This window comes from Erpetoichthys calabaricus, chromosome 13 (genome assembly GCF_900747795.2).
Source record: "Erpetoichthys calabaricus chromosome 13, fErpCal1.3, whole genome shotgun sequence".
In the NCBI taxonomy this organism is placed as follows: domain Eukaryota; kingdom Metazoa; phylum Chordata; class Cladistia; order Polypteriformes; family Polypteridae; genus Erpetoichthys; species Erpetoichthys calabaricus.
Genome location: NC_041406.2, coordinates 24,810,438 through 24,836,159, shown reverse-complemented (window position 1 = coordinate 24,836,159; position 25,722 = coordinate 24,810,438). Strand labels below are relative to the sequence as shown.

At 39.6% G+C, this 25,722-nt stretch overlaps 1 protein-coding gene across 3 annotated transcripts in view; it reads left to right on the top strand.

Moving 5' to 3' along the window:
- The first annotated feature begins 491 nt into the window (after positions 1-491).
- Positions 492-25,722, top strand: part of LOC114664097 (zinc finger protein ZFAT-like) — a 179,955-nt gene continuing 154,724 nt past the window's right edge. Inside the window, exons 1-3 of one of the 3 annotated variants that reach the window (XM_051936012.1) lie at positions 492-685; positions 8,469-8,639; positions 25,152-25,406. In XM_051936012.1, the coding sequence (XP_051791972.1) occupies positions 667-685; positions 8,469-8,639; positions 25,152-25,406 (445 nt within the window). In that variant the 5' untranslated portion in view covers positions 492-666. Of the gene's footprint in view, positions 686-3,851; positions 3,937-8,468; positions 8,640-25,151; positions 25,407-25,722 lie in introns of those variants that run through there. The other 2 variants (XM_051936011.1, XM_051936010.1) reach the window with 2 other exon arrangements.

Genomic DNA, 25,722 nt, shown 5'->3' with positions numbered 1-25,722 from the left:
TGCCTGCACTCTCTTTTTCACCTCTCTTCCACAATCTCCGTTACTCTGAATTGTTGAACCCAAGTATTTAAACTCATCCATGCTTTATAAATAAAATAAACTAGTTCTATGGACGCCGTGCAGGGCTGCTTTTTTTCTTTAAAACAGCCCACAAACAGCAGTCACATGTAAACTATGCCTAAAACTGCACAGCGGACCATAACGTGCTTGAGATCCAATAATCCATGACAGGCAGGAACGAAATCCTGAAAACGTCAAGCAAAAAATGTCGCCGTTCTTCAGGGGAACATTAACGTAAACAAGAGATCCCTTATTGTGAGATACAATTCTTACTGCGTTAAAAGGAACTTTTATTACGTTTTACAAACCTGGCCATTGCCAATCTCATTCAGTCAGCACTAACAGCGTAATGAACTCCCCCAGCCGGGAGAGGGAAGCTGACTTCCACGTGTACGCGCCCGCGCGCCACTGTTTCTTCTATTGCCCATCAGCCTCAGCAAAGAGACTCCATTTTTCATGTCGTACAACGCAGATTCGTCAGAAACCTGTCTCTTTATTCTTTTAATTTAAAAACAAATAGTTAGAAGCTAAAAGCTTCACACTTATGGAAAGGAGTCAGTAAAATTAAAATATATTCCGTAATATTTGGATTTATTTTGAGAGATTATGGAATTTGAATCTCCAGGTAAGTGATTGTTTACATTGAATATGTAATTTCAGTTGCAGATAGGTTTTGCAACGTAGGTAAAAGTAGTCGGCAAAAGAAAACGAACAGCATTTGTTGTTGGGTGTTCTTTAACGCTTGAACCAGTGGAGAAAATCACGAAACATTCTTACACGTGTGTTTAGGTGAACACTGTCCTTAACGTTGCCTCGCTTGTGGTATTTTTTAAATTATTGCTTTTGCTTTTTTATTATTATTATTAAACATTTCAATAGTCAAACATTTGAAACGAATGTGATCATTGCTTTTAAGAATCCAAGGCTGTTGTGTGACCGATGCTGGATAGTACGTTGAGAATATATGTTAAAAAATATGTTGTGTTTCCTAATAAACATTTTTGTTGCTTTTCAGATTATTTTCCTTGTGTGGGGTTTCGTGTTTTTGTTTGAAAGCCAACATTAGGCTGCTGTCGCGATTTTTTATTCTCTTCTGAATGGGTGATTTTCACCTGTCATTTATGCTGCTGTCTTCGCTCACTTCTCCGAGATCGTGTCTCGTTTTGTAAGTACGCTATTATATTTTTTATTCTTTCAGTTCAACTAAAATGCAGGCAACGACTAAATACACATAAATGAGCGGCGATTATAGGGATTACTTGAGTTTTTTCAGTTAAACGTCAGGGTCGTGAGAAGCCAGAACTCCGGTAACACTTTAGGTACTGCAAACATGCATTAGTTATTCATTTGCTCTTATGTAAAAAGACCTTCACAAAGGCTTTTTTTGGTCCACCCAATAAATCCCAATATCAGTAGACCGGTCATTCATCCGTGTGCTCTGTGACGTATTGAATGATTCATGGGTTTTATACTAAATATGTAATATCAAGAAAACTGTGTCACAGTTAAGCCACCCCTGCCCGCTCCAAAGTGACGTTTTGTTAGTAGGTTACTTTGTAGAGATGAATAAGCACTTTACTGATGAGTTGCAAGTGTTATGAAGACCCAAAGAAGTGTCAGCAGTATGTGAATTTCCCCTTGGGATTAATAAAGTATCTATCTATCTATCTATCTATCTATCTATCTATCTATCTATCTATCTATCTATCTATCTATCTATCTATCTAGTAAATGAGCAATAGATGCATTTTTGCAGTATCTATCTATCTATCTATCTATCTATCTATCTATCTATCTATCTATCTATCTATCTATCTATCTATCTATCTATCTAGTAAATGAGCAATAGATGCATTTTTGCAGTATCTAAACTAAAGTGTTACCATTCTACCTTTGGCTTCATTGGGCAGGTGTCAGTAACTCACCCTAGGAAGGATACCCATCAACTACATGGCATACTCACATACATCCTGTTCAGTTAGATTGGGTCAGTTATGAGACACTAAACAGTCTTAACAAGAAGGTGGATTCAACAGAGTGTCTCAAACAGAACCCACACATTCGGTCATAACCTGGCAAAACATTAACCACTGCACCTCAGGGTTTCCCAAAAATCTAAAATCCATCCATGTATTAAAGCCACCTACTCTTTAAGTTTACTATCCAGGAGGCTGACATCTATAGCTGTAGCATTGACTGCAAGGCAGAAACCAAAACTGGACACTGCCTTGGCCCATTGCACAGTACACAGTGGGCCAGTTTAAACAGTTCTCAACACATGCACGTCTTTGGGATGTGAGAATCAACTGAAGTACCCAAAGACAAATCCATACAGACATCCGGAGACTTCACACAGTGCTAACTCGGAGGTGTGAAGCAGAGTTAACCACTGAGAAGTAATGTTCTCAAACTGCTTAATCCACTTCAAGGTCATGGGGTGCCCTGTCAGTCCAGGGCATCACTAGGTGCAAGGCAGGAAAAGTTTTGAACAGGGCAGTCCATCACACAGCCAATACTTATGGGCCAGTTGAAAAAGTTAATAAAACGCGTGTCTTTGGGATGTAAGAATAAAGTGAAGTATTAAAAAAAAAAAAATAAATAAAATCCACACAGACATCTGATGAACATACAGACTTTATGCAGTGCTAACTCGGACTTGTGTCCATGGGGTGTGAAGTACAGTTAACTACTCCTCCATGCTATCCGCAGTTACATGGAACATAATGTTCTCAAACTGCTTAATCGACTTCATGGTCCTGGGGTGCCATGCCAATCTATGCATCACTAGATGCAAGGTAGGAAATATTCTGAACTGGACATTCCATCACACAACTGGTTTGTGCTTATTTCCAAACTCGCACTGGGCCATTTTAAAAAGTTAACAAAGTATGCATGCCTTTGAGATGTGAGAAGCAACTGAAGTACCCAAAGAAAAATGCGCACGGATATCTGGAGAACATGCTAACTTTATGGAATGCTAACTTGGACTTATCTCCAGGAGTTGTGAAGTGGAGGTGTCTACTGAGACACAATACTACCCCTATTTAAATACAATTCTCAAACCACTTAGTCCACTTTAAGGTCATGGAATGCTGTCCCAATCCTGACATCACTAGGTGCGAGGCAGGAAAAGTCCTGAACAGGGCAGCCAGTTCGTGCATATTCCCTAATTAGTTTAAAATCCCTAATTAACCTAACTTGCATGTCCTTAAGGATGGGAGAGGAAATCTCATGGGGAAAACATACAGTGATTGGGTGTGGGGTTTGAACATCCATGAAGCAGCAATGTGTGACATGTAAATTAGTCAAGTAAAAATTATTTTTTAATTCCTTAACATCTTAGTTAGATATCCGTCTTCTTATGGTTTATATGTTAAGCTCTTGTGATAAATTAATATAAAAGTAAAACCATGTAAATATATAAGATCTAAAGGAAAAGCGCTTGACTGGCAAGGAGTTGCAGGACTGAACTATTTGCAGAAGACTGATCAAGCACATCGACCCCACACAGAAGTGGAAAAAGGTGAAGAAGAAGACATATAGACATATGGCTTTATATGTGTATAAAAACATATAGACATTAATTATTGACATATGTGACGGGTTGGGCAACGCTTTATTGTTGCTGCCTCACAGGTACAGAGATCAGGGTTTGATTCCCAGCCATGTTAACAACTTCAGTTTGCATAGTCTCAGCCCTTTACCTTGGATCTTTTGTCAAAATCTTCGATTTCTATTTAGATCCTAAAGACCTGCTGGAAAAGTTGATTGGCAGTCCTGAATTAATCCAGGGAGCAAGTGCACTATGTTTCTAGCAAGGATTAACTAAAATGGATCTTTTTTTCCTCATTGAGAAAAGCCTTTTGAAAAATCCAGGTAAATAATGTCCTATGCACCTTTCTGATTGTACAGTTTTGTTGCTTCCTCATAGAATCCCATCATATTAGTGAAACACAATCTCCATTATCATGTTGTCTGTTAATTAATATTCCTGTTCTAGACGCATGGTCCTCAATCCTTTCCTTAATATTGCTTCAATTAATTTACTCGTGATGCATGTTAAATCTACCAGACTATAGTGACTTGGATTGGGTGACTTTTTTGCGTAATAGGATATTTGCTTCTGAAGGACTTTCTCCCATATGTAGTGATTTTTTTTTTTTTTTTTTTTTAAAACAATGCTTCAAACATGTATATGAATACTAGCTCTGCTACCTGTCCTAAGATGTGGTGAAATTGAAGTAATCAATGTAGACCTCAGAGCACCATGCATTGTGTATGCCTCTGTTATATCCCATTTGTTATGGGGTAATGTTAATGTTTATGATGCGCCATCTGTTGGAATGACACAGACATTGCATCAGAGCGGACACACTGAAAGACACTTATCTTTTTATTAAGGTGGAAGAACTCACTAAAGTCTAAAGTACTCAAGTATAAATGTTATCTGGCTCTGGCCATTTGTATAGTTTCAGCCTATACTAATCCAAGCAAAACGTATCTACTGATTTGTATTAGTAAATGCTGAAAGAATCTGTTTAGCTAAGCTTTAGCCTGTTTGGCATTATTTCTCTAAAAGTGACTTTTAGCATTCCTAATAGGCTTTCTAGCTGTTTCGCTAATGCTCTCTTAAGTCTTATGGTTATTATTTGTATTAGATCAGTTTATGATTTGCGCCATACTTGATGCCTAGGAATAGGGGGAAACATGCAAACTGCTTTTATTTTGTATACTGCTCAGTGAACACCATCACAAGGCTCTGATTGTGACTGACTTGGTTTTTTTGTTCTGACATGCATTCTGAATTGTGGGATATTTTATACATGGGTCCGTGTGTGCCTTTCTAAACGATGGCTGATCAATTGAGTTTGAATGAAAGCAAACAGGATGTGCCTGGCCATAATCTGGAGTGTCACAGCAAATGACTTGAATGAGAGATTTAAGTTTTTGATTTTTTTTAATAAATTTGCAAGTTTCTGAAAACATATTTTCAGTTTGTCATTATGGGCTTTTTAGTCTAGACTGATCTGCAAAAATGGTGAATTTGTCCGTTTAAAATTAAAATCAATCAATCAATCAATGAATCAATTCAATTTTATTGTCATTCAGCAGAACATCCAAGATGTGCTGCAGAACGAAAATACGATGCACAAGACATTAATAAAAACACATAGTTAAAATCAGCCTACAATAAAATACTAAAATGCTTCATTTAAAAGACGAACGGCAGTAGGAAAAAAACTGTTTTTTAAACCTGGTAGTTCTACATTTCAGGCTGCGGTACCTTCTGCTTGAGGGCATGAGGGAAAAGAGTTCAGAGGCAGGATAAGTAGGGTCTCTAGAAATCCGCACAGCTCTGGCCAGACAGCGTTGTTTTGCCAAATCTTGTACATTTGGCAACGGGGCTCCAATGATCCTCTCCGCAGCCCTCACCACTTTCCTCAGTGCTTTCCAGTCCGAAGCGCTGCAGCTCTCCTGCCACAGAGAGCTGCTGCTGGTTAGCACGCTCTCTATGGTCCCTCTGTAAAAAGTGGTGAGGACTGACTTACTGAGATGGGCCCTCTTTAGCCTCCGCAGAAAGATCAAGCGCTGGTGAGCTTTCTTGATGACGGAGGAGGTGTGCAGGGACCAGGTGAGGTTGTTCGTCACATAAACTCCCAGGAACTTAGTAGACTGCACAATTTCCACAGCAGTGTTCTTAATGTAGACCGGGATATGTATCAGCTGTTTCTTCCTGAAGTCGATCACCAGTTCTTTTGTTTTTTCGACATTCAGTATCAGATTGTTTTTATCACACCATTCCACAAATGACTTCACCTCCTCTCTGTAATCCCCCCTCCTCATCACCTCGAATGAGACCCACCACTGTTGTGTCGTCTACAACAAAGTAAAGTGTATAGAAAATGAAGGCGTCCCAATGCTTTCTGAATCCGCTGTATATTCGTGTAGAAACTTATCTCATGATACCAAATGGTGATGTTTAATTCACCCACTCCTTTACTGCTTCATGCTCACATACCCTTCATAATATTCTTATGCATTTTTTGCTCAAGATTTAGTAGTCTAATAATCAAGTATATGCAAGTATGTGGTCTTCATCTCTGTCTGCTTTACAACTGTACTCATTTTTCCTACTCAGATTAAGAATTTATTGCATAAACTTTAATGTTCTATACCAGTGCTTCTCAAACTTGGTCCTGGGTACCCACTGTGGCTGCAGGCTTTTGTTTCAGCCAGATTCATAATCGGTAACAACACCCGATAACACTGAGCTCATTTAATTAGCTGGTATTATTGTTGTCTTATTCTACATTCAGAAAAAGCACAGCAGCATGATTTTTACATTTAGAAGACATTTAGAAATATTTCTCCTTTTGCTATACATTTAAATGCTTAACTCTCTTTTGTTGATTTCATTCTATTTTGCCCTTTCTTTGTGCAGTTTTTCCCCTTCATTGTATGTTATTAATGACAATTAAAAATGAGCAGAGCAGATACCCAGGCAAACAACACTAAATAATCAAAGGCTGCAACTACTTTAGTGTCAGACCCACTAATTAGCAAATAATGGATTAATTAAACAATGAAAATCAAGATGAAAATATTGTTAAGAAGAAAACAAAATGCATTATTTCCATATAACTGCTTGGTATATAGCATGCTTTCTTATGCAAGCAACACTGCCACCCACACCTCTGTTATGGAAGGCCAGGATTTGGGTCTTGTTCAATAAGCGGACGCCATCTCTTTCTTGTTGTTTGTTTTAGACTGGCCTACCCCTACTACAAACCCTGAACTTAAGGTTCATGGGGGTAAGGCCAGGTACACCAGAGTCCCCAATCTTAAAAAAATTTAGAGTAGGTGCCTAATCTTAAAAACAAGTGGTGTCCGCTTTTTCAACAAGACCCCAGGATTTTTTTTTCTACTGCTTTAATTTATTTGGCTTTAACTGCTGACGTGCTATGTGGTACGTGACTCAATAACAGTATATACGATGAATGGAGGTGTCTTGAGCTTTCTCTTTATTTCTGTTGTTATCCAGCCCTGAAATGCGTTTTTTTCAGAACTGTGCTTTGACTTTAAAATGAGTTTGTGTTAAAATTAATTGCCCCTCTCTTTTGAAAATGCTTGTTCTGTGTGAGTTGCTTTGCTTGAGTCTCGGGACAGCAGAGGGTGCTGCCCTGGTGTGGAATGGGTCCATTCAGTATGCGATGTGGTAAATCAACAGGACTTTGGTTAAACCAACTCATTTGTAAAACCCAGAGAGTGAAAGGCGCTTCATTGTCAAACAACTGTTTAAGCGGAGTGAAAAATGTTTATTTTATTTAAAAAGAAATCATTTTTTTCCATGATGCATTTTAACCTTCTTTGTAATGAAGCTGTGTATTTCTGTGTTAGATGGAGGAACTCCATCTTTACCAGCCTCATTTCAGATAGTACTCATCCTTTTTAAACCTTCTACTAATGCAGTGTGGTTGTGGTTTTTAGCCCCATTTAAAGTTTAGTTTGAGCTAAGAGTTTTGTGGAGGACGGCCAGGGTCCATGCCCGGCCAGGACGCCCCTTCTGCTTATGTTCCGGGGGAACAGCCATGGACTCCTCAATACCTCCCCCGGGACACTTGGTGGCAGCCTCCCAGGCTGATGATGATGCCTCAGTTTCCCACAGGGTTTCATGGGAGATGGAGTTCTTCCCAACCCTGTGGGGACCTGGGATGGCCGCCCGGGGGCGAGGCAGAGATAGTTAAGCCCAGCTGGTCTAATCATTGGGCCCACACGGGAGTGCAATTGGGAGCAGGTGAGCAAGCACCAGGAGCACTCCCGGGAAGGCCATAAAAGGAGCCAGCAACCACCACTCAGGGCCAGAATCGGGAGGAAGAGGCCTGAGAGGAGTGGTGGTGCCAGCGGAAGGATTGCTGTCTGGACAATAAGGTACTTTGGGACTGTGTTATACCTGTGGGGTTCACGGGGAAGACGTGCCCCACAGGTGAAGAAAAATAAAAGATTTCTGTTCCATTACACGTGCCTCAGTGTGAATCTGTGCCGGGTCGGACACATATAGCTTATATAGTGCCTTTATTCATTAAGTTTAATAAGTTTTTTTTTTATTTTACAAGTTGTTGTGAGCTTTTGCCAAAATATAGAAATGAAATTTTGTCAGTCTCTCATTGATATGACTAGTCAGCTCTTTGTGTTACCAATATGGAAAGTTTATTATTTATTATTAAGGGCCTGTAAGTGCTGTTTAACTATCAATGAAAATGTTATGAGTAGTTTTTGGAACACTGTAATAGAGTTTGATTTCATTAGGAGGAATTGCATGTAAATTCTCAGCTATGTACTTTGTACTATGTGTGTATATGAGCTTTCGAGCATTTGTATTAAAACTCTTCACGTTTTCTGTTTTGCAGGTGGCATTTCTATATTCATGTGCAAAATCTGCAACTTGTTCTCCCCAAACCAAAGTGAGCTGTTAGCACATTTTTCTGAAAAACATGTGACTGAAAGTCTGAATCCTAATGACATAATCGTCCCTTTAAGACCACTGTCATCAACTCTTCAACTGGAAAAAGGCACAGAGGGTAGGAAGGCCGTATCAACTGTTCATAATATTATCATCATTTTTGCTCTGCTGCTAGTCAAGCACTTTTATAGCCTTTGTTATTCCTTTTGCAGTAAAATAACTTTGAAATGCTTCTAGGCCTTCTTCACCAGCTTCCCCTATTATTTTTCTTTTTTTTTTTGCTTCCCTACATGGCTGCATTTCATGACTCTGAGCTCTCCCCTCTACTTTTTCTTCTGCACCATATTAGAATGTGTGCATTGCCTTCCATTAGTTTGTAGATAAATGCTTGCTAGTTTGATTGTGATGTAACTGATTTATTTAGTATTCTTTTTCTACTTCTTCTTTTTATGCATTCATGCTTACATTTTTTTAAACTAGAAATGCGGAGGCTAACAAATTACTTAATTCATGGTCCTGCTAGGTGTTACTATTTTGGTAAAGCCAAGCATTTCTTTAGTCTATGGCAGGAGTTTTTTTGTGCAGTTCATTACAGGCTCATGCATTGTACTGATGCCACAGTAAGCCATTGTCCACGATTAGAAACACATATCCTTAGACGCTTCAGTTGTTTTATGCAGCATACACTTGTTTCATATGAAAAAGAGAAAAACACAATCGGTCTTTTTATCCATAAGTAGTACTCTAAATAGTTTACACTTAAACTAAATTTTCTTCTCCTGTAGTAAATTTGGCATGTGTGGTCAAATTCAGGTCCAGCAATATGGGCTTAAATTGATATTACAATAATTTTGCCCCAAAATGAGGTATTTTATATATCTTAATATGTTCTCAAGACACCATCAGTACCATATAGGAATGTATATACAGTACTAGCCATCTCCTGCTGCTCCGCCCACGTAGTCGTGAAACAGGACAGACTTTAAAAATCAGTAAACAACAGGTATCGCTAGCTAAGCGGAGGCAAGGTACACACCAACACGTGGCAAGAGGTAGAGCGACACGAATGGAGGCTGGCGCGTGAATGAGGAGGGCCTCGCCTGGTTCCCCACTCCTGACGTCCCGCTTCCCCCTCCCCTTGGCCCGCAGCCTTTCTCTCAGATTAACGTGAATAAATTGCTCCTGCAAGCGAACTCTGATACTTAGCGCGATGAGAGAATTCGCAAAATCAACCAGAATGTTTAGGCAATTTGGAGTAAAAAACCCAATCTAAATCCGTTAAGCGGAAAAGCAGACAGACACACAGACGTTGGATTTTATGTAGACAGAGAGTTGTTTTCCATCTGTCAATACATATAATAATCTTACAATAATACTAATAAAATAATAGGTAAGGTAACAGGTTTTTATCTCTACGTAATGTGAGAATTTCATGATGAAGCAATCCTATTTTTTTTCCATACATTTTTGCTTTATATCTCCCCCCACTTGTTTTTTAGTTTGCGTTTTATGAACTGCATTGCGTTCAGCACCTTGTCTGCTTTTCTGGCATCTGTGCCTGACCATCTCTATAATCTCTGTAAACTGAGAGTGTGCTCCCTCTCTCTGTCTCTCTCTCTCTCTGTCTCCTTTTGAAATTTTTGTATAAGGATGGACAAAGCTCTTGATTCATAATTGCGATAATCACAGATTATATTACATCCAGCCATCCATCCATCCATTTTCCAACCCGCTGAATCCGAACTCAGGGTCACGGGGGTCTGCTGGAGCCAATCCCAGCCAACACAGAGCACAAGGCAGGGAACCAATCCCGGGCAGGGTGCCAACCCACCGCAGGACACACACAAACACACCCACACACCAAGCACACACTAGGGCCAATTTAGAATCACCAATCCACCTAACCTGCATGTCTTTGGACCGTGGGAGGAAACCGGAGCGCCCGGAGGAAACCCACGCAGACACGGGGAGAACATGCAAACTCCACGCAGGGTGGACCCGGGAAGCGAACCCGGGTCTCCTAACTGCGAGGCAGCAGCGCTACCACTGCGCCACCGTGCCGCCCGATTATATTACATGAATATACAATATGTATACTATACATAGATGTTTTTATGATTTGCATCATTTGTAATGGAAAATTTGTCATTATAAAATCACAGTTTTCTTTCATTAATGAATATTTCCTATGTTTATTTATCTATCCATCCATCCTGTGACTAACCTCTGCTCAAAAAGTAATATGAGTAGACTTCCTATAACTTAGCAGATAGCAGATTCAAAGTTAGATAGAACTTCATTTGACCCCAGGAGAAATTTGGCTTTTTACAGAAGCTCTTTAAATGTATTATTTATTGTGGAAGAGAGTTGAAAAAGACAGTGCAGGTAGAATGGGTGGAGAAGAGTGTCAGGAGTAATTTGTGACAGATGGGTATCAGCGAGAGTGAAAGGGAAGGTCTACTGGACGGTAGTGAGGCCAGCTATGTTATATGGGTTGGAGATGGTGGCACTGACCAGAAAGCAGGAGACAGAGCTGGAGGTGGCAGAGTTAAAGATGCTAAGATTTGCATTGGGTGTGACGAGGATGGATAGGATTAGAAATGAGGACATTAAAGGGTCAGCTCAAGTTGGATGGTTGAGAGACAGTCAGAAAGGCGAGATTGCATTGGTTTGGACATGTGCAGAGGGGAGATGCTGGATATATTGGGAGAAGGATGTTAAGGATAGAGCTGCCAGGGAAGAGGAAAAGAGGAAGGCCTAAGAGGAGGTTTATGGATGTGGGTGAGAGAGGACATTCAGGTGATGGGTGTCATAGAACAAGATGACGAGGACAGAAAGATATGGAAAAAGGTGATCCGCTGTGGCAACCCCTAACGGGTGCAGCCGAAAGAAGAAGACAGAAGCTCTTTAAATAAATAAATACATAAATAGGTAAATAAATAAATACACACACACTCACTCACACTATGGTCTAAACACACACAAGAATGACTAAAAAGAAAGAAAACTTCAGACTTGGATTTCACAGTCATAGTGAGGCACTATACAGGCATATTGCTGTTGGTATAAATGAGCTCCCATAGTGTGTCCTGACACACTTTTAATTAATAATTAGTTGGTTGAAATTCCTCTGTGTTAGTGTGTCAGAGAGAGAGGATGTGTAACACTATACTTTGTGACACTCAGTTTTGTTTGAATTCTTGTCTTAGCTAAAACCTCCAGGAGGTCCATAGGCCATCCCATAACTGAGCCTGCCTTTCTAATTAGCTTGTTGATTCGGTGGGCCTCTCTACAAGTGATGTAACCAACCCCGCACACCACAGCATGAAAAATCCCACGGGCCATCACAGAGTTGTAGAAGATGTGAAGGATGTCACTTCCCATATTAAAGGAATGCTGTCTCCTAAAGAAAAAGAGCCTGCTCTGCCCTTTCTTCTATAAAGATCACCAGGACAATGTATTTATTTAATGTTAACGTGAACTGAATGTAACATATGCAGAATATCTTCAACAATTGTAGTTAGGAAACTCTATTTACTTGATAAACAGAAAATATAAAATCAAAACAAGAATACAATGGCCAGCAATGTAGTTTACCCCATAATTGATACATAAATATTGAGAAGCTCATACAAAAGATGCTTGAAAACTGCATAGCTTCGTTTATTTAGTAGCATTTCAATACAGAGTGGAGGCAATGAGATTTCAAAGGATTAGTGCTTACTCCATGCTGATGAGATGCTTATGGTGTAAATTTATGGAAGCTTATTTCCAATGCTTGGAAAAAAAAAATGATTTCATTATTATGCAAAAGTATTGCATTATTTCAGAATAGTAATTGCATTATTTCGCAAAAACCCAGCTACAGGGGATGCACAGACCAGTGTGTTTCTTCGTGCTGGTCCCAAGCCCAGATAAATGGGGAGAGTTGCGTCAGGAAGGACATCCGGTGTAAAATTTTGCCATATCAATATGCGGACAAAAAAAAAAATGATTCGCTGTGGCAACCCCTAACAGGAGTAGCCGAAGGAAAAAAGAAGAAGAATTGCATTATTTTGCAAAGATACTGCCTGCTGCTGCCTGTAATATCGTACACACGCATTTTTCAGTCATCTAGTGACAGCTGTTGAGGAAGAGGTTATGCACACACGTATGTGCAATCAAGTGACAAGACATCTACAAAAGTTATAGCTATATATTTAATTTTAGTCAATGGAAGTGCAGAGCTACAACAACATTTATTTATATAGCACATTTTCATACAAATAATGTAGCTCAAAGTGGTCAGAGCTAGTAATCCTACTTCATAGTGCCAGGGTCTGTGTGGGGTTTGCACGTTGTCCCTATGCATTTGTGGGTGAATTAGTGAGTATACTCAAATACATATGATTATCTGTTCACAGAATACAGGAAATGCGTCAGGAGTTTTTCTCAATTAACAAAATATGTTTAGTCCTTTATGTGCTGCGAAGTAAGCAACATTCATCCCCTTTTTCTATCCCCATCAAGATTTGAGGTTTAGACACTGATCACTGCACCACCACGGCACACGGTTTCAAAGTATCTATAACAAATATCCTCTTAACCTTTTACTCACTAGCTGTCACTAGATGTCTGAAGCATGAGTGTGCATGATACTACTGACTGCAGAGACAATAGCTTTGCAATATAATGCATTAAGTATTGTGAACTAATTCAATAAGAATTTTTTGAGTGGCAGAAATAATCTTCCATATGAGTACAATTGAAAAAGTGTTTTAAGGTGCAAATCAGGCAGACAAAATTTTATTTTTGTAGTATGTTAAGTCACTGCAGTCGTTATCTCCTTCCACCTGCTGCTTGCCCACTGATATGGTATGCAACAGAATGGAGAACATTTCACATTACAATCATTGCATATGCGTGGCTAGTCTGTTCATGTGCAGTAACATATTTTTTTACTGTTTGCACTGTCTTCTTGAGTAAATCAAGCCATTTTCTAAACAGCAGAGCGAACACTACCGCTCCATTTTTCTAATGCTCATCACCTCAACCAGACAAAATGGGCAAAGTTCATGCAGTCACACTTTCAAAGAGTGGTGGAGATTTTATTTTATGTTCAGTAGGAGTTGTGTAAAATCAACTAAAAGTACTGAGCATCATGATATTGACTTTTTCCTATTGATTTTTCTTAAATGTCAAATTGAATTTTTAAAATTCAAAATATTGCTCAGGCCTGGTTGAAATTGGTTAATTCACTTAATGATGAGCATTTTGAATAAAGATTGCCACTGGTGCATATAATGCAATGCAACAGCAAAAACATTTGTTTATATAGCACATTTTCATACAAATTATGTAGCTCCAAGTGCTTTACAAGATGAAAATGAAAAAAAAATCAAAAATAATATTAGGCAATACTAATTAACAAAGAATAAATTAAGATCCAATGGCCTTGTGGCAGAAAAAACAAACAACAATAAAACTCCAGAGGGCCGGCGAAAAAAAAAACCAAAATCTGCAGGGGTTCAGAGGCCACGAGACCACCCAGCCCCCTCCAGGCATTCTAACTAACATAAATGATCTCAATCAGTCCTCCTGGTTTTCAGACTTCAAGTGGAAGAATTTGATGATGATGATGGTCATGTGGACCTCTGGCCTTCAATCCATCAATGTAGGGACATCACGGTGCTTTGACCGGGTGGTGGTGGTGCTGATCGCCACCACAGAAACCAGATAAAGAACAGCAGAGAAAGTAGGGGTTAGTATGGATTTTAGAGCCATGAAAAAAAATGAAAATTAAATGCATATACATAATATTAGGTTTACACTAAAATGAAGCCATGAGAAAGCCATGTTACAATAATGGGTTTTAGCAGTTTTTTTTAAAGTGCTCCACTGTATTAGCCTGGCGAATTTCTATCGGTAAGCTATTCCAGATTTTAGGTGCATAACAGCAGAAGGCTTCTTCACCATTTCTTTTAAGTTTAGCTGTTGGATTTCTAAGCAGACATTCATTTGAAGATCTAAGTTTACGATTTGGAGTGTAAGGTGAAAGTCATTCTGAAATATAAGATGGAGCGAGATTATTTAAGGCTTTGTAAACCATAAGCAGAATTTTAAAGTCAATTCTAAATGGCACAGGTAACCAGTGTAACGTGATCAGAACTGGAGAGATGTGCTCGAATTTTCTTTTCCTAGTTAAGATTCTGGCAGCTGCATTCTGAACTCGTTACAATCGATTGATGTCTTTCTTGGGTGGTCCTGGGAGGAGTGCGTTACAGTAATCTAGTCGACTAAAAACAAAAGCACATACTAATTTCTCAGCATGTTGCAAAGTTATAAAGGATCAAACTTTTGCTATATTTCTTAAGTGAAAAAATGCTGTCCTAGTAATCTGATTAAAATGTGCTTTAAAATTTAGGTCGGAGTTATTAATTACGCCTAAATTATATGCTTCTGTCTTGACTTTTAAGTCTAATGGATCAAGTTTATTTCTAATACCCTCATTATATCCATTTTTGCCTATCACTAAGATTTCTGAATGCAGCAAGTGTGAAATTGTGTCCTACTACCTACTGTCGTCCTCAAAATCCTTTGCAGAGTGTAATGATTACATGAGTGATAGCACCTTCCAGTTATGACAGCGATGCCTGTTGGCAATGAATAGCAGGTTCTGTTCATTGAACTGAGGCCATGTTAGCTGTGAATGTGATCAGTGCTGGGTACCTGTCGTTAACTCTGCCCTCTCCACTAGATATTTTGTTCAATTACAGCTGCACTCTTCTCGCTGTTTAAGTAGTCATGATACCAACACTAGCAGTGGTGGGCGGATGAGAATTTGCACCTGACCACGCTATGTCATGGCGTATGCTTTTCCCATTCATTCATGTAAGCTGAAATGACACAGCCTTCATGCAAAGTGTAATGTGCTTTCTTTCTTTCACATACATGCCCAAAATCAATTTCCATTCAGGGATGTTCAGCTCTAATTTCACCATTACTTCACCTGGATCTATTCTTGCTCACAATTTTTTTCTCATCAGTGGGCTGTTCAGTAGTCTGTATTTACCATTTTTGTTCCTTTTCATATTTAACTAGCTGTTCTGAAATCCAAGTAATCGACATAGACATCAGCATTAACACTTGCAGTGCATCATGCAACATGTATGTCTCGGTTATAAAGGTATTTGATATGGGATTCGGGAAAACAGTGTAAATTAATGTGATGTACCATCTGTTGGAATGACAGAGACATAGCAAATGGGGACACAAAGACACTTGTCATTTTTGTTAGGGTGAATTGGTTTGAACTGTTAAACTGTTTCTTGCTTTGTATTGCCTTCAGTGTGTTTGTCAGTGACACTGCTCAGGCAAATGGCTTATGTATATTCAAGCAGCAGTGAGACTATACTTTAGTGCTAGTGCCCAGCTGGCCTAGGTCATTCTGACTTCTACGATGCAGAAGCTGATTACTATCGGACTTAACCATTTGATTAGCTTGCTCCTGTCTTCCTACTGTGGCCCTCCAGGGGTTTCTTTTTCTCCTACTGAACCAATCTTAGGAGTTTTTTGTTTTGCTGTCCTCCATGTCAGCTGGTCAACTAATCGCATTCTGGCTCCGCCCTCTGCTCACTTCGCTTGCCAACCCCTGGCTTTGGTTTACCAGATGTACAATTTAAAGAGATGGTTATTTTCATGGGAATTGTTACATATGCATTATTTTCACTTTTAGTTTAGAACTTCAGTTAAAACATTATTTGGAATTAACTTTTCTTCAATATCGCATTTAATTTGGATTCCGTGTTTGGATTTACATTGTGACAAAGCAACGTATAACTGCCCGTGAATGAATATCGTTTCTTTCTCTCTAATAAATTAACTGACTTTTTCGAATGTTTGTTCCTGTGATTTGTTAATTGTCATAGCAAAAGCTATTCTTATGGGAAACTGTAAATGTTTTAATACGAATGGCATATCAAGATCTCCTTTGGTGTCTAATGTTATTTGTGGAATATGTACTACATTACCTTTTTTGTCGCCTGTTAAAGTTTTACGTTAGAATTGTTTGACCAGTTTTTAATACAACTAATCTTGTTCCGTTGCGTAGTTAATCACTTATACATAAATTGCACAATAACATTACGATACATCCTTCTTTCAACAGTAATTCAGCCGGTGGAAGACCGGACAGTGTTTACGGTTGTAGATATTCTTTGGGATATTGTAAGTTGATGTTTTCATCTTCCTCACGATCAGCACCAACTGCTTCAGCGTAGTCAATTATACTAACCGATTGACAATTTTCGCGTTAATTCGTTTGACTTCATCGTTTCTCTCTGCTATATTTAGATGAATGGGTGATTCTAAACTGGATCTTCATAAGTGTGTGTGTGTGTTCGTTCATAAGTAAGCCCATTAATGGATTGTTGTCTGTCCAGGTTAAGTGCCAGAATGCACCTGATGACCGTGGTCTTGTTTGAAAATACAGTGCATCCGGAAAGTATTCACAGCGCATCACTTTTTCCACATTTTGTTATGTTACAGCCTTATTCCAAAATGGATTAAATTCATTTTTTTCCTCAGAATTCTACACACAACACCTCATAATGATAATGTGAAAAAAGTGTACTTGAGATTTTTGCAAATTTATTAAAAAAATTGAGAAAGCACATGTACATAAGTATTCACAGCCTTTGCCATGAAGCTCAAAATTGAGCTCAGGTGCATCCTGTTTCCCCTGATCATCCTTGAGATGTTTCTGCAGCTTAATTGGCGTCCACCTGTGGTAAATTCAGTTGATTGGACATGATTTGGAAAGACAACACACCTGTCTACAGTATATAAGGTCCCACAGTTGACAGTTCATGTCAGAGCACAAACCAAGCATGAAGTCAAAGGAATTGTCTCGAGGCACAAATCTGGGGAAGGTTACAGAAAAATTTCTGCTGCTTTGAAGGTCCCAATGAACACAGTGACCTCCATCATCCGTAAGTGGAAGAAATTCGAAACCACCAGGACTCTTCCTAGAGCTGGCCGGCCGTCTAAACTGAGCGATCGGGGGAGAACAGCCTTAGTCAGGGAGGTGACCAAGAACCCGATGGTCACTCTGTCAGAGCTCCAGAGGTCCTCTGTGGAGAGAGGAGAACCTTCCAGAAGGACAACCATCTCTGCAGCAATCCACCAATTAGGCCTGTATGGTAGAGTGGCCAGACGGAAGCCACTCCTTAGTAAAAGGCACATGGCAGCCCACCTGGAGTTTGCCAAAAGGCACCTGAAGGACTCTCAGACCATGAGAAAGAAAATTCTCTGGTCTGATGAGACAAAGATTGAACACTTTGGTGTGAATGCCAGGCGTCACGTTTGGAGGAAACCTGGCACCATCCCTACAGTGAATCATGGTGGTGGCAGCATCATGCTGTGGGGATGTTTTTCAGTGGCAGGAACTGGGAGACTAGTCAGGATAAAGGGAAAGGTGACTGCAGCAATGTACAGAGACATCCTGGATGAAAACCTGCTCCAGAGCACTCTTGACCTCGGACTAGGGCGACGGTTCATCTTTCAGCAGGACAACGACCCTAAGCACACAGCCAAGATATCAAAGGAGTGGCTTCAGGACAACTCTGAATGTCCTTGAGTGGCCCAGCCAGAGCCCAGACTTGAATCCAATTGAACATCTCTGGAGATATCTTAAAATGGCTGTGCACCGACGCTTCCCATCAAACCTGATGGAGCTTGAGAGGTGCTGCAAAGAGGAATGGGCGAAACTGGCCAAGGATAGGTGTGCCAAGCTTGTGGCATCATATTCAAAAAGACTTGAGGCTGTAATTGCTGCCAAAGGTGCATCGACAAAGTATTGAGCAAAGGCTGTGAATGCTTATGTACATGGGATTTCTTAGTTTTTTTATTTTTAATAAATTTGCAAAAACCTCAAGTAAACCTTTTTCATGTTGTCATTATGGGGTGTTGTGTGTAGAATTCTGAGGAAAAAAATGAATTTAATCCATTTTGGAATAAGGCTGTAACATAACAAAATGTGGAAACAGTGATGCACTGTGAATATTTTCCGGATGCACTGTATATATAAGAACACCATAAATGTGGGAATTAGTGGCATTTCTACATTAACAAGCAGTAGGTGGTAGAAAATAAGTAAACTGCTTCCCTCAGCAATTTATTAAAATGTTTATAACAAGCATCATCTTTGTCTTAAGAATATCCATTTTGGAATAAGGCTGTAACATAACAAAATATGGAAAAAGTGATGCGCTGTGAATACTTTCCGGATGCACTGTAGTTGTAAGTAGGGCATGACTTGAAAGAATTTCATGGCAAAGGTCTCCGTCTCCACGGGGCTTCCTTCCAAAAGTCACGTCTCGTCCCAAGATTTTTTTATTATAACAGAGAGATTTAATACCATCAAATTGTCTCTAGCTAATGTGTTGCTATGTACACATGCTTAAGTCAAATGCAGATTATATCCATCCATCCATCCATTTTCTAACCCGCTGAGTCCGAACACAGGGTCACGGGGGTCTGCTGGAGCCAATCCCAGCCAACACAGGGCACAAGGCAGGAAACAATCCTGGGCAGGGTGCCAACCCACCGCAGGCAGATTATATTATTTATATTTATTTTTATATACTGTGCATGTAAATTAGATGTAGTTGTTCTGTTTCCGTCTTTATCTATAAGCCTTTTAACTAGAAAACAATATGAACTTGTTTCTGATAAGAGTGAAAATTTGTTGTGCACTTTAGTGTTTAAATTTTGTTTAACAACGCTGAGGTTGTTTTTCTCTTTAGTACACTTATATCTATTACAAGTTGTTGCAATATTTGAATTACTAATAATCCAAACTATAACTATGGTATATCTTTACTGTTTTTGTTGATTAATCTGTGGAATGCACCTTGAGTTGCATGTAAATGTAGGATAAAGTGCTATATAAATAAAATTCTTATTGTTAGAAGAAGACACAGCACCTACTGTACCTCTATCTCTGAATGACAGGCCCTGCCACAAATCTGCCTTCATAAGACAGTGATTGAAGAGGGGCTATGGGGCAAAAATGGTTGTTTATAATCTGGTGACAGTGTGTTTTGATAGCTTAGTGAGTACAAAGGGTAAAAGTTTTGCCTAGCCACTGGTGATTGGCAAACAATGATGGTTACCAAGCAGCGTGCCTAAAAAAGTAGCCTAGAACTTCACAGTGGTTACAAGTGAAAAATCTCTGCCATAGCATGCGGATTTTAATTTAAAGTGAGGTTGAAGTGAACAAAGACCCTTTTAGCTATGAGCTTGCACTGTCTCCCATTGCACAGTTTGTTTAGTCTTTTGACATTGCTGTAGTGAAATAATGTTTTTGTATACTCTTGCATTACATAAGTGTCCCAACCTGTCCTAGTTCTTAGTTAGATCGACTTACCGCTTTATGCCCTGGCACTTAGCAACTCAGAAATGGGTAAGCTGGGTAAAGACAATTGCAGGAGAGTGTGGAAAAAAATTATGAATGCAGACACCCCCCACCCAACCCCCCATTGGAATGCCCTGATTTAAGCAATAAAACACAGACAGGAGAAAGCGGCAAATGTTATTCTGCATCTAAATCTCCGAAGAGGTAACAAGTGCATTACATGTTAGCCAGATGTTGGCCACATGCTACAAAGAAAAAAGTGTCCTCTGCGCTATATTTATACAATCCATTGATTAGGTCACTACTCAAAAAAAGGAATTCATTTCATAATCAGAAAACGTTTGATATGATTGGTTACACCTTTTTGCTAGCGGGACATGGCAGATGTTGATACCTTAAATGACCACAATTTGATTGATAGTCCTGTTTCCTTAGGATGTACATAACATTTTAAATGTGTTATTTGTATTCTTATTTTAGGAGATGTGTGAGTTTTTCCACATACAATTTGTAGTACTAGGGTGTTGTACCGTGTTAGCCATTATGAATGTAGAGAAAAGCCAAGCAAAATGACACCTTTTATTGGCTAACTAGAAAGATTACAATATGCAAGCTTTCGAGGCAACTCAGGCCCCTTCTTCAGGTTGATTACATCTTGCCTGAAGAAGGGGCCTGAGTTGCCTCGAAAGCTTGCATATTGTAATCTTTCTAGTTAGCCAATAAAAGGTGTCATTTTGCTTGGCTTTTCTCTACACACATACAATTTGGAAATTGTAACCACCCATACAATCAGATTGTGATTCAGACTACGAATGCCGTGAATGTAATTACCCTGATCTACATGCTGTCAAATGAACGAACCACACACCGTGGCGCAACGTTAGGGGCTTCGCCTCTAGCGCTGACGTCCGAGGTTCAATTCCCGAGAGGGAGTGCAGTGGAGTGTGTACGCCTGATGAGCCCAGAATGAGGGCGAAACACGTGTCACGTACTCTGCATTATTTGACAGTAAACTATTTCAACCATATATATATATAATATATATATATATAAAATAATATTATGATCCAGCTGGGTACAAAAACAGGAAACTTAGTACTATAGAAGAATGGTTATGCCATAAATATAACATGCAGGTATTCTCTTAAGGGGTTATATAAAATAACATGAAATACATTTATCATAGTGAATAATAAAATGAGAGCATCAGCTTTTAAGCATAAGCTCAGAAGGATATGAGACTCAGAAACATGCCAGGTGCACACTGGAGCAGGGTTCAAATTCAACTCTTACAAAAAGTTAGTTCATATACTGATGTTTAAATAACTTGAGGGAGATGCATCTCTAATCATATGCAAATAGAACGTGCACAATAAACATGACAATTCTTGACTGTATCATGTTAGATTTCTCGGGAGAGTACTGGAAAGCCAACAGGTCAGTGTCTGCCAGAGGTTTGCTTTCTACATGATCCTCCAGTGGTTTATTTTCTACCAAATTTGCATCACACTGGAGTTTTTCTTTACTTCTTGTCTGTTGCCACCTGGAATACTGCATATTCTATGTTAATTAATCATTTTTGTGTTACACTGCTTTTTAAAAATCTGTTGCCTTGCTCCGAGCCAACCTCTTGTGAAGCAAATAATACAAAATTGAATAGAACTGAATCATGCATATGGTGTACAGCACATTTAAGTAACACCTGGGTCATTTGTCTAAGCAAAGTGTGTGCTTTCTTTGAACGAAAAGGACACTTCATCTTGAAATTTTAATTATTTTTGAACAATAACTTAACAATAATAAAATTATTGTGCATGTCACAGTATTATGCTTCTTTTTTATGCATTTTTAAGTATTCATCTTTTATTTGTGAAGCTTTCACAGGTGGAATAAGCTTTTGTATTTCATAGAACCTTTCTGGAATCCAGTAGTACTTGAGAGTCTGAAAAGCAAGGATTTTTTAGCCTTTAGTACTGTACTTGTATACCAGTGTAAGGAAAGTTACAATTATATCTGTAATGCCTTATGTGCTCATTGAGAGTCATTTGGCCATTTTTTAATGCAGTACCAATCACAGTGTGAAGAAGTCTGATTGTCACAAGGCTTAGTCATTCTTCTTATAAAGAGGAATGATAAGAGAAAGCCGTTTGTGGCAAGGTTTAGCAGAAACAAAATTTTGTTCATGACTGTTCAGAAATATGTTTTGTCATTACTACTTAAGTAAGTAAGCATTCATGTCACTGGTGACTCTTCCTATGAAGTCGGTTGACGGATTGGGTGAGCATGGGGTGGTGGTGGGGGTGGGGCGCGGCACTCCCAATATCTATACAAAACAATGAAGGTCCAAGTCTTTAGAGTCCTGGGGCCTCATGCATAACGCCGTGCGTAGAATTCGCACTATAACATGATGTAAGCACAAAAGCTGAAATGTGCTTACGCAGAGAAAAATCCAGATGCAGGAATCTGTACGTATGCAAACTTCCACATTTTTCCGCTACATAAACCCCGATCAGCGTGAAAAGTAACGCTCGTGCAAGCGCCTGCTGTCCCGCCCCAACTCCTCCCAGAATTACTTCTCTTTGAATATGCAAAGCAATATAAATAGCCCTTAAGCTCAGTGTTCTGTAAAAAGACAATGGGAAAAGCAAGAGGGAAAATGGAAGAATTTCAGCGAATACCAAGTGGAGGCAAGGAAAAACATACTATTGTTTTAAACAGTGATATAAACAACAAAAGGAAGCTAATCGACTGACATAGCGTGTCGGAGAAACTCGAAAGCTCAAGTTCACAAAGCTGCACAGTGCCCGAAATAAAAAAGAAGTTGTCAGATATCAAAGTTGCCGTGAAAAGGCGAGACGTAGCCCAGTGTCATATGGAAGCTTATTAGGGTACAGAGAAAAAAAAGGAACACAGTGGGGGAAAAAGCACAAAATGTCAACTTCAATCTCGAAATTTTCACTTTAATTACGTAGTTTATTTTGTCATTAAAGTAGAACATCATAAACTTCATCTTAAAATCGTTTAATTAACCAGTTTCTCAAATCACATCGTAATTAAAGTAGCACGTTAAATGCTTTGTTTTGTATTTGATCTTCTATGTGCTCTGTGTGTGAATCACTATGTGCTTATTAAACCGGCTTTCTCTTCCTCCTACAGGACACAGAATCCATTACATTCGTGATATTACAGCTCTTTGACTAACTAAAATACTGAGATGTATACGTGATATCATTTTCATGATGATAGGAGTTAAAGCACGTTATTAAACATGGGAACAATGTGGCGCTGTGATTGTGTGTGACCTTCGATGAAATAATTTATTGCAGCAGTACTCTGGGGCGGCTCTAGGCTTGTGGCGGCCCTGGGCAGAGAAAGAATCGGTGGCCCCTTCGCCCACCAATGTCAATATGGTATCTTATGCACGGCAGATGGCCACGTCCGTTGCGGACACTGCATAGCTGCCTCGTGCTCATGACACAAGCATTTAACTTTTGCCGAAATTTGCCGCTGCGTTTTTAGCTGTGTTGTTATTTTCTCTTTCTGTTTTATATTCAATATATATTGGTGTGATGGACCCTGGGATTTGGCGGCCCTGTGCAGGTGCACATTTTGCACATGCCTAAGGCCACCCCTGCAGTACTGTCTCTTTCAAACATACTAACCTCCAATTCCTGTCCTTCCTTTTCTTTCTCCAAGTAACCAATCGCCACACAACCAGCTCTGTAATAGACGTAAAGCCACCTGTAAGCTTATAACGCCGATTCTTCAAAACTTTTAAGGGACATTGAAATATCTTCGTAGTACATGTTTAATTATTCTATCGTTCATGCCTGTCCCAGTGAAGCATACAGTGCTTTTGTCTGTATAATAAACATATTTTGCTGCATTTCATCTTAAAAATGATATCGTCATCATATGTAAATACGCGCTTTATAAAGTGGCTCAGGTTGTGCAGTATTATAACTGTAGTGCAAGTTTACAGTGAGGTGATTGTACTTATAAGTCCAAACTGTTCTACAAGGAGTAGTTGATGGACTGATTGAGTGCGTTTAGAGCTCTTGGGATGAAACTCTGAACCACGAGGTCCGTACAGGAAAGGTTTGAAGCGTTTGCCGTGTGAGAAGCAGTTCAAATAGGAAGCGTGGCTGAGGCAGCGTGTGCTTGATGCTGTATACCGATATTTTTCTTTCCGATCAGCTTCTCCGAGTTGTGCAGTGAGAGTAATATGGAAAAAGATGATCTGCTGTGGCAACAATATGCGGTTAATTTCAGTGTATTTATAAAGCCAAGTCAGGGACATGGATCTGAAAAAGAATGATAAAGCACACAGGAACAGTAGCACTGCTTTGACGCTGGGTGCCGCCAGTCTGCAAAACCGAGCGGAGAACTTGCGTACGACAGGGTATGAGGTACCGTGGAAGTATGCGTGGCTTTACGCCAAGTTTAGGTTTTATACATCGCGATTTGAACGTGGAAACATTCTTACGCAACATTTCTGTGTGTACGCACCGTTTATACATGAGGCCCCTGGTGCTTCCTGTCTATGCTATATGGTTGTGAGACATGGACGCTATCCAGTGACCTGAAACGAAGACTGGACTCCTTCACTACTGTGTCTCTTCAGAGAATCCTTGGGTACTGCTGGTGTGACTTTGTGTCGAATGAGCGTTTGTTAATGGACTCCCGAATGAAGCACATTACCTGCATTGTGAGGGAGCGTCAGTTACGGCACTACGGCCATGTGGCGCGATTCCCTGAGTGTGATCCAGCTCACAGGATCCTCATTGTTGAGGACCCGAGTAGCTGGACCAGGCCAAGGGGGCATTCATGTAACATCTGGCTGTGGCTGATAAAGGGTCATTTCTGGAGGGTGGGACTGGGCCGCGTGTCTGTCTGGGGGGTTACCAACCAAGATCCCGAGCTGTTTCGTCTTGTGGTTGGTGTGTCAACACGCTGTACCAGTTCATCCTCCCTAACCTGACCTGACCTGATTACTGTTTAGGTAAAATATATACTGTCCATCATACTTTTGCTGCAGAGCACTGGGATGACTGATAATTTTTTTCCATATTAAATTTTCTATGCATTAATTGTTTTTTTTTTTGACTGAAGTTGAACAAATATACTGTACCTTTTTACATAAAAAAATAGATTCAAGTAAATGGAAAATTAAAATAAAATGCAGCTCTACCCATTAATTTAATTAAAGACATATACCTCTTGTATTACTTACAGAATGCCATGTAATAAAAAGGAAAAGAGGAAGGCCAAAAGGTTCTACTAAGAAGTTTTATGTAGAGGAGGAATTGGTAAATAAAAATACAAAGCACACCGAAGAAGTCCAGCCTGAGGAACAAGAAGTGGCTTCTGAAGACCCTGGAATTTTAGAATGTCGGAAATGTTGTCGAAAGTTTTGCAACAAAAGACAGCTGAAGAAGCACATCTGTATCATGGAACTCGAAGAAGATGGTGATGATGAAGAAGAAAAGTGTAAGTTCATCTTTTTTATTTATAAACAAGGCTACATTTGGTATTTTTATTTATTTCCTGCCCAGAACCCAGGAGCTGTGAAGCAGCATCCTGAACTGTTCTCAGATTGTGTGCATGAGTTTTTTCCAGTTGCTCTGGCCTTATTGCCGCATCCCAAAAATGTGTTTTATGTTAATTGTCAACTTTGAATTGGCCCAGTGTATGTGACAGTGTCCTACAAAGGACTGGTTTCCAACCTAGTGCCTGGTCATGTCTTGTGTCCAGTGCTACACAGTTAACCATATATTGTGTGATGGCCGGCCGGGACGCACCTTTG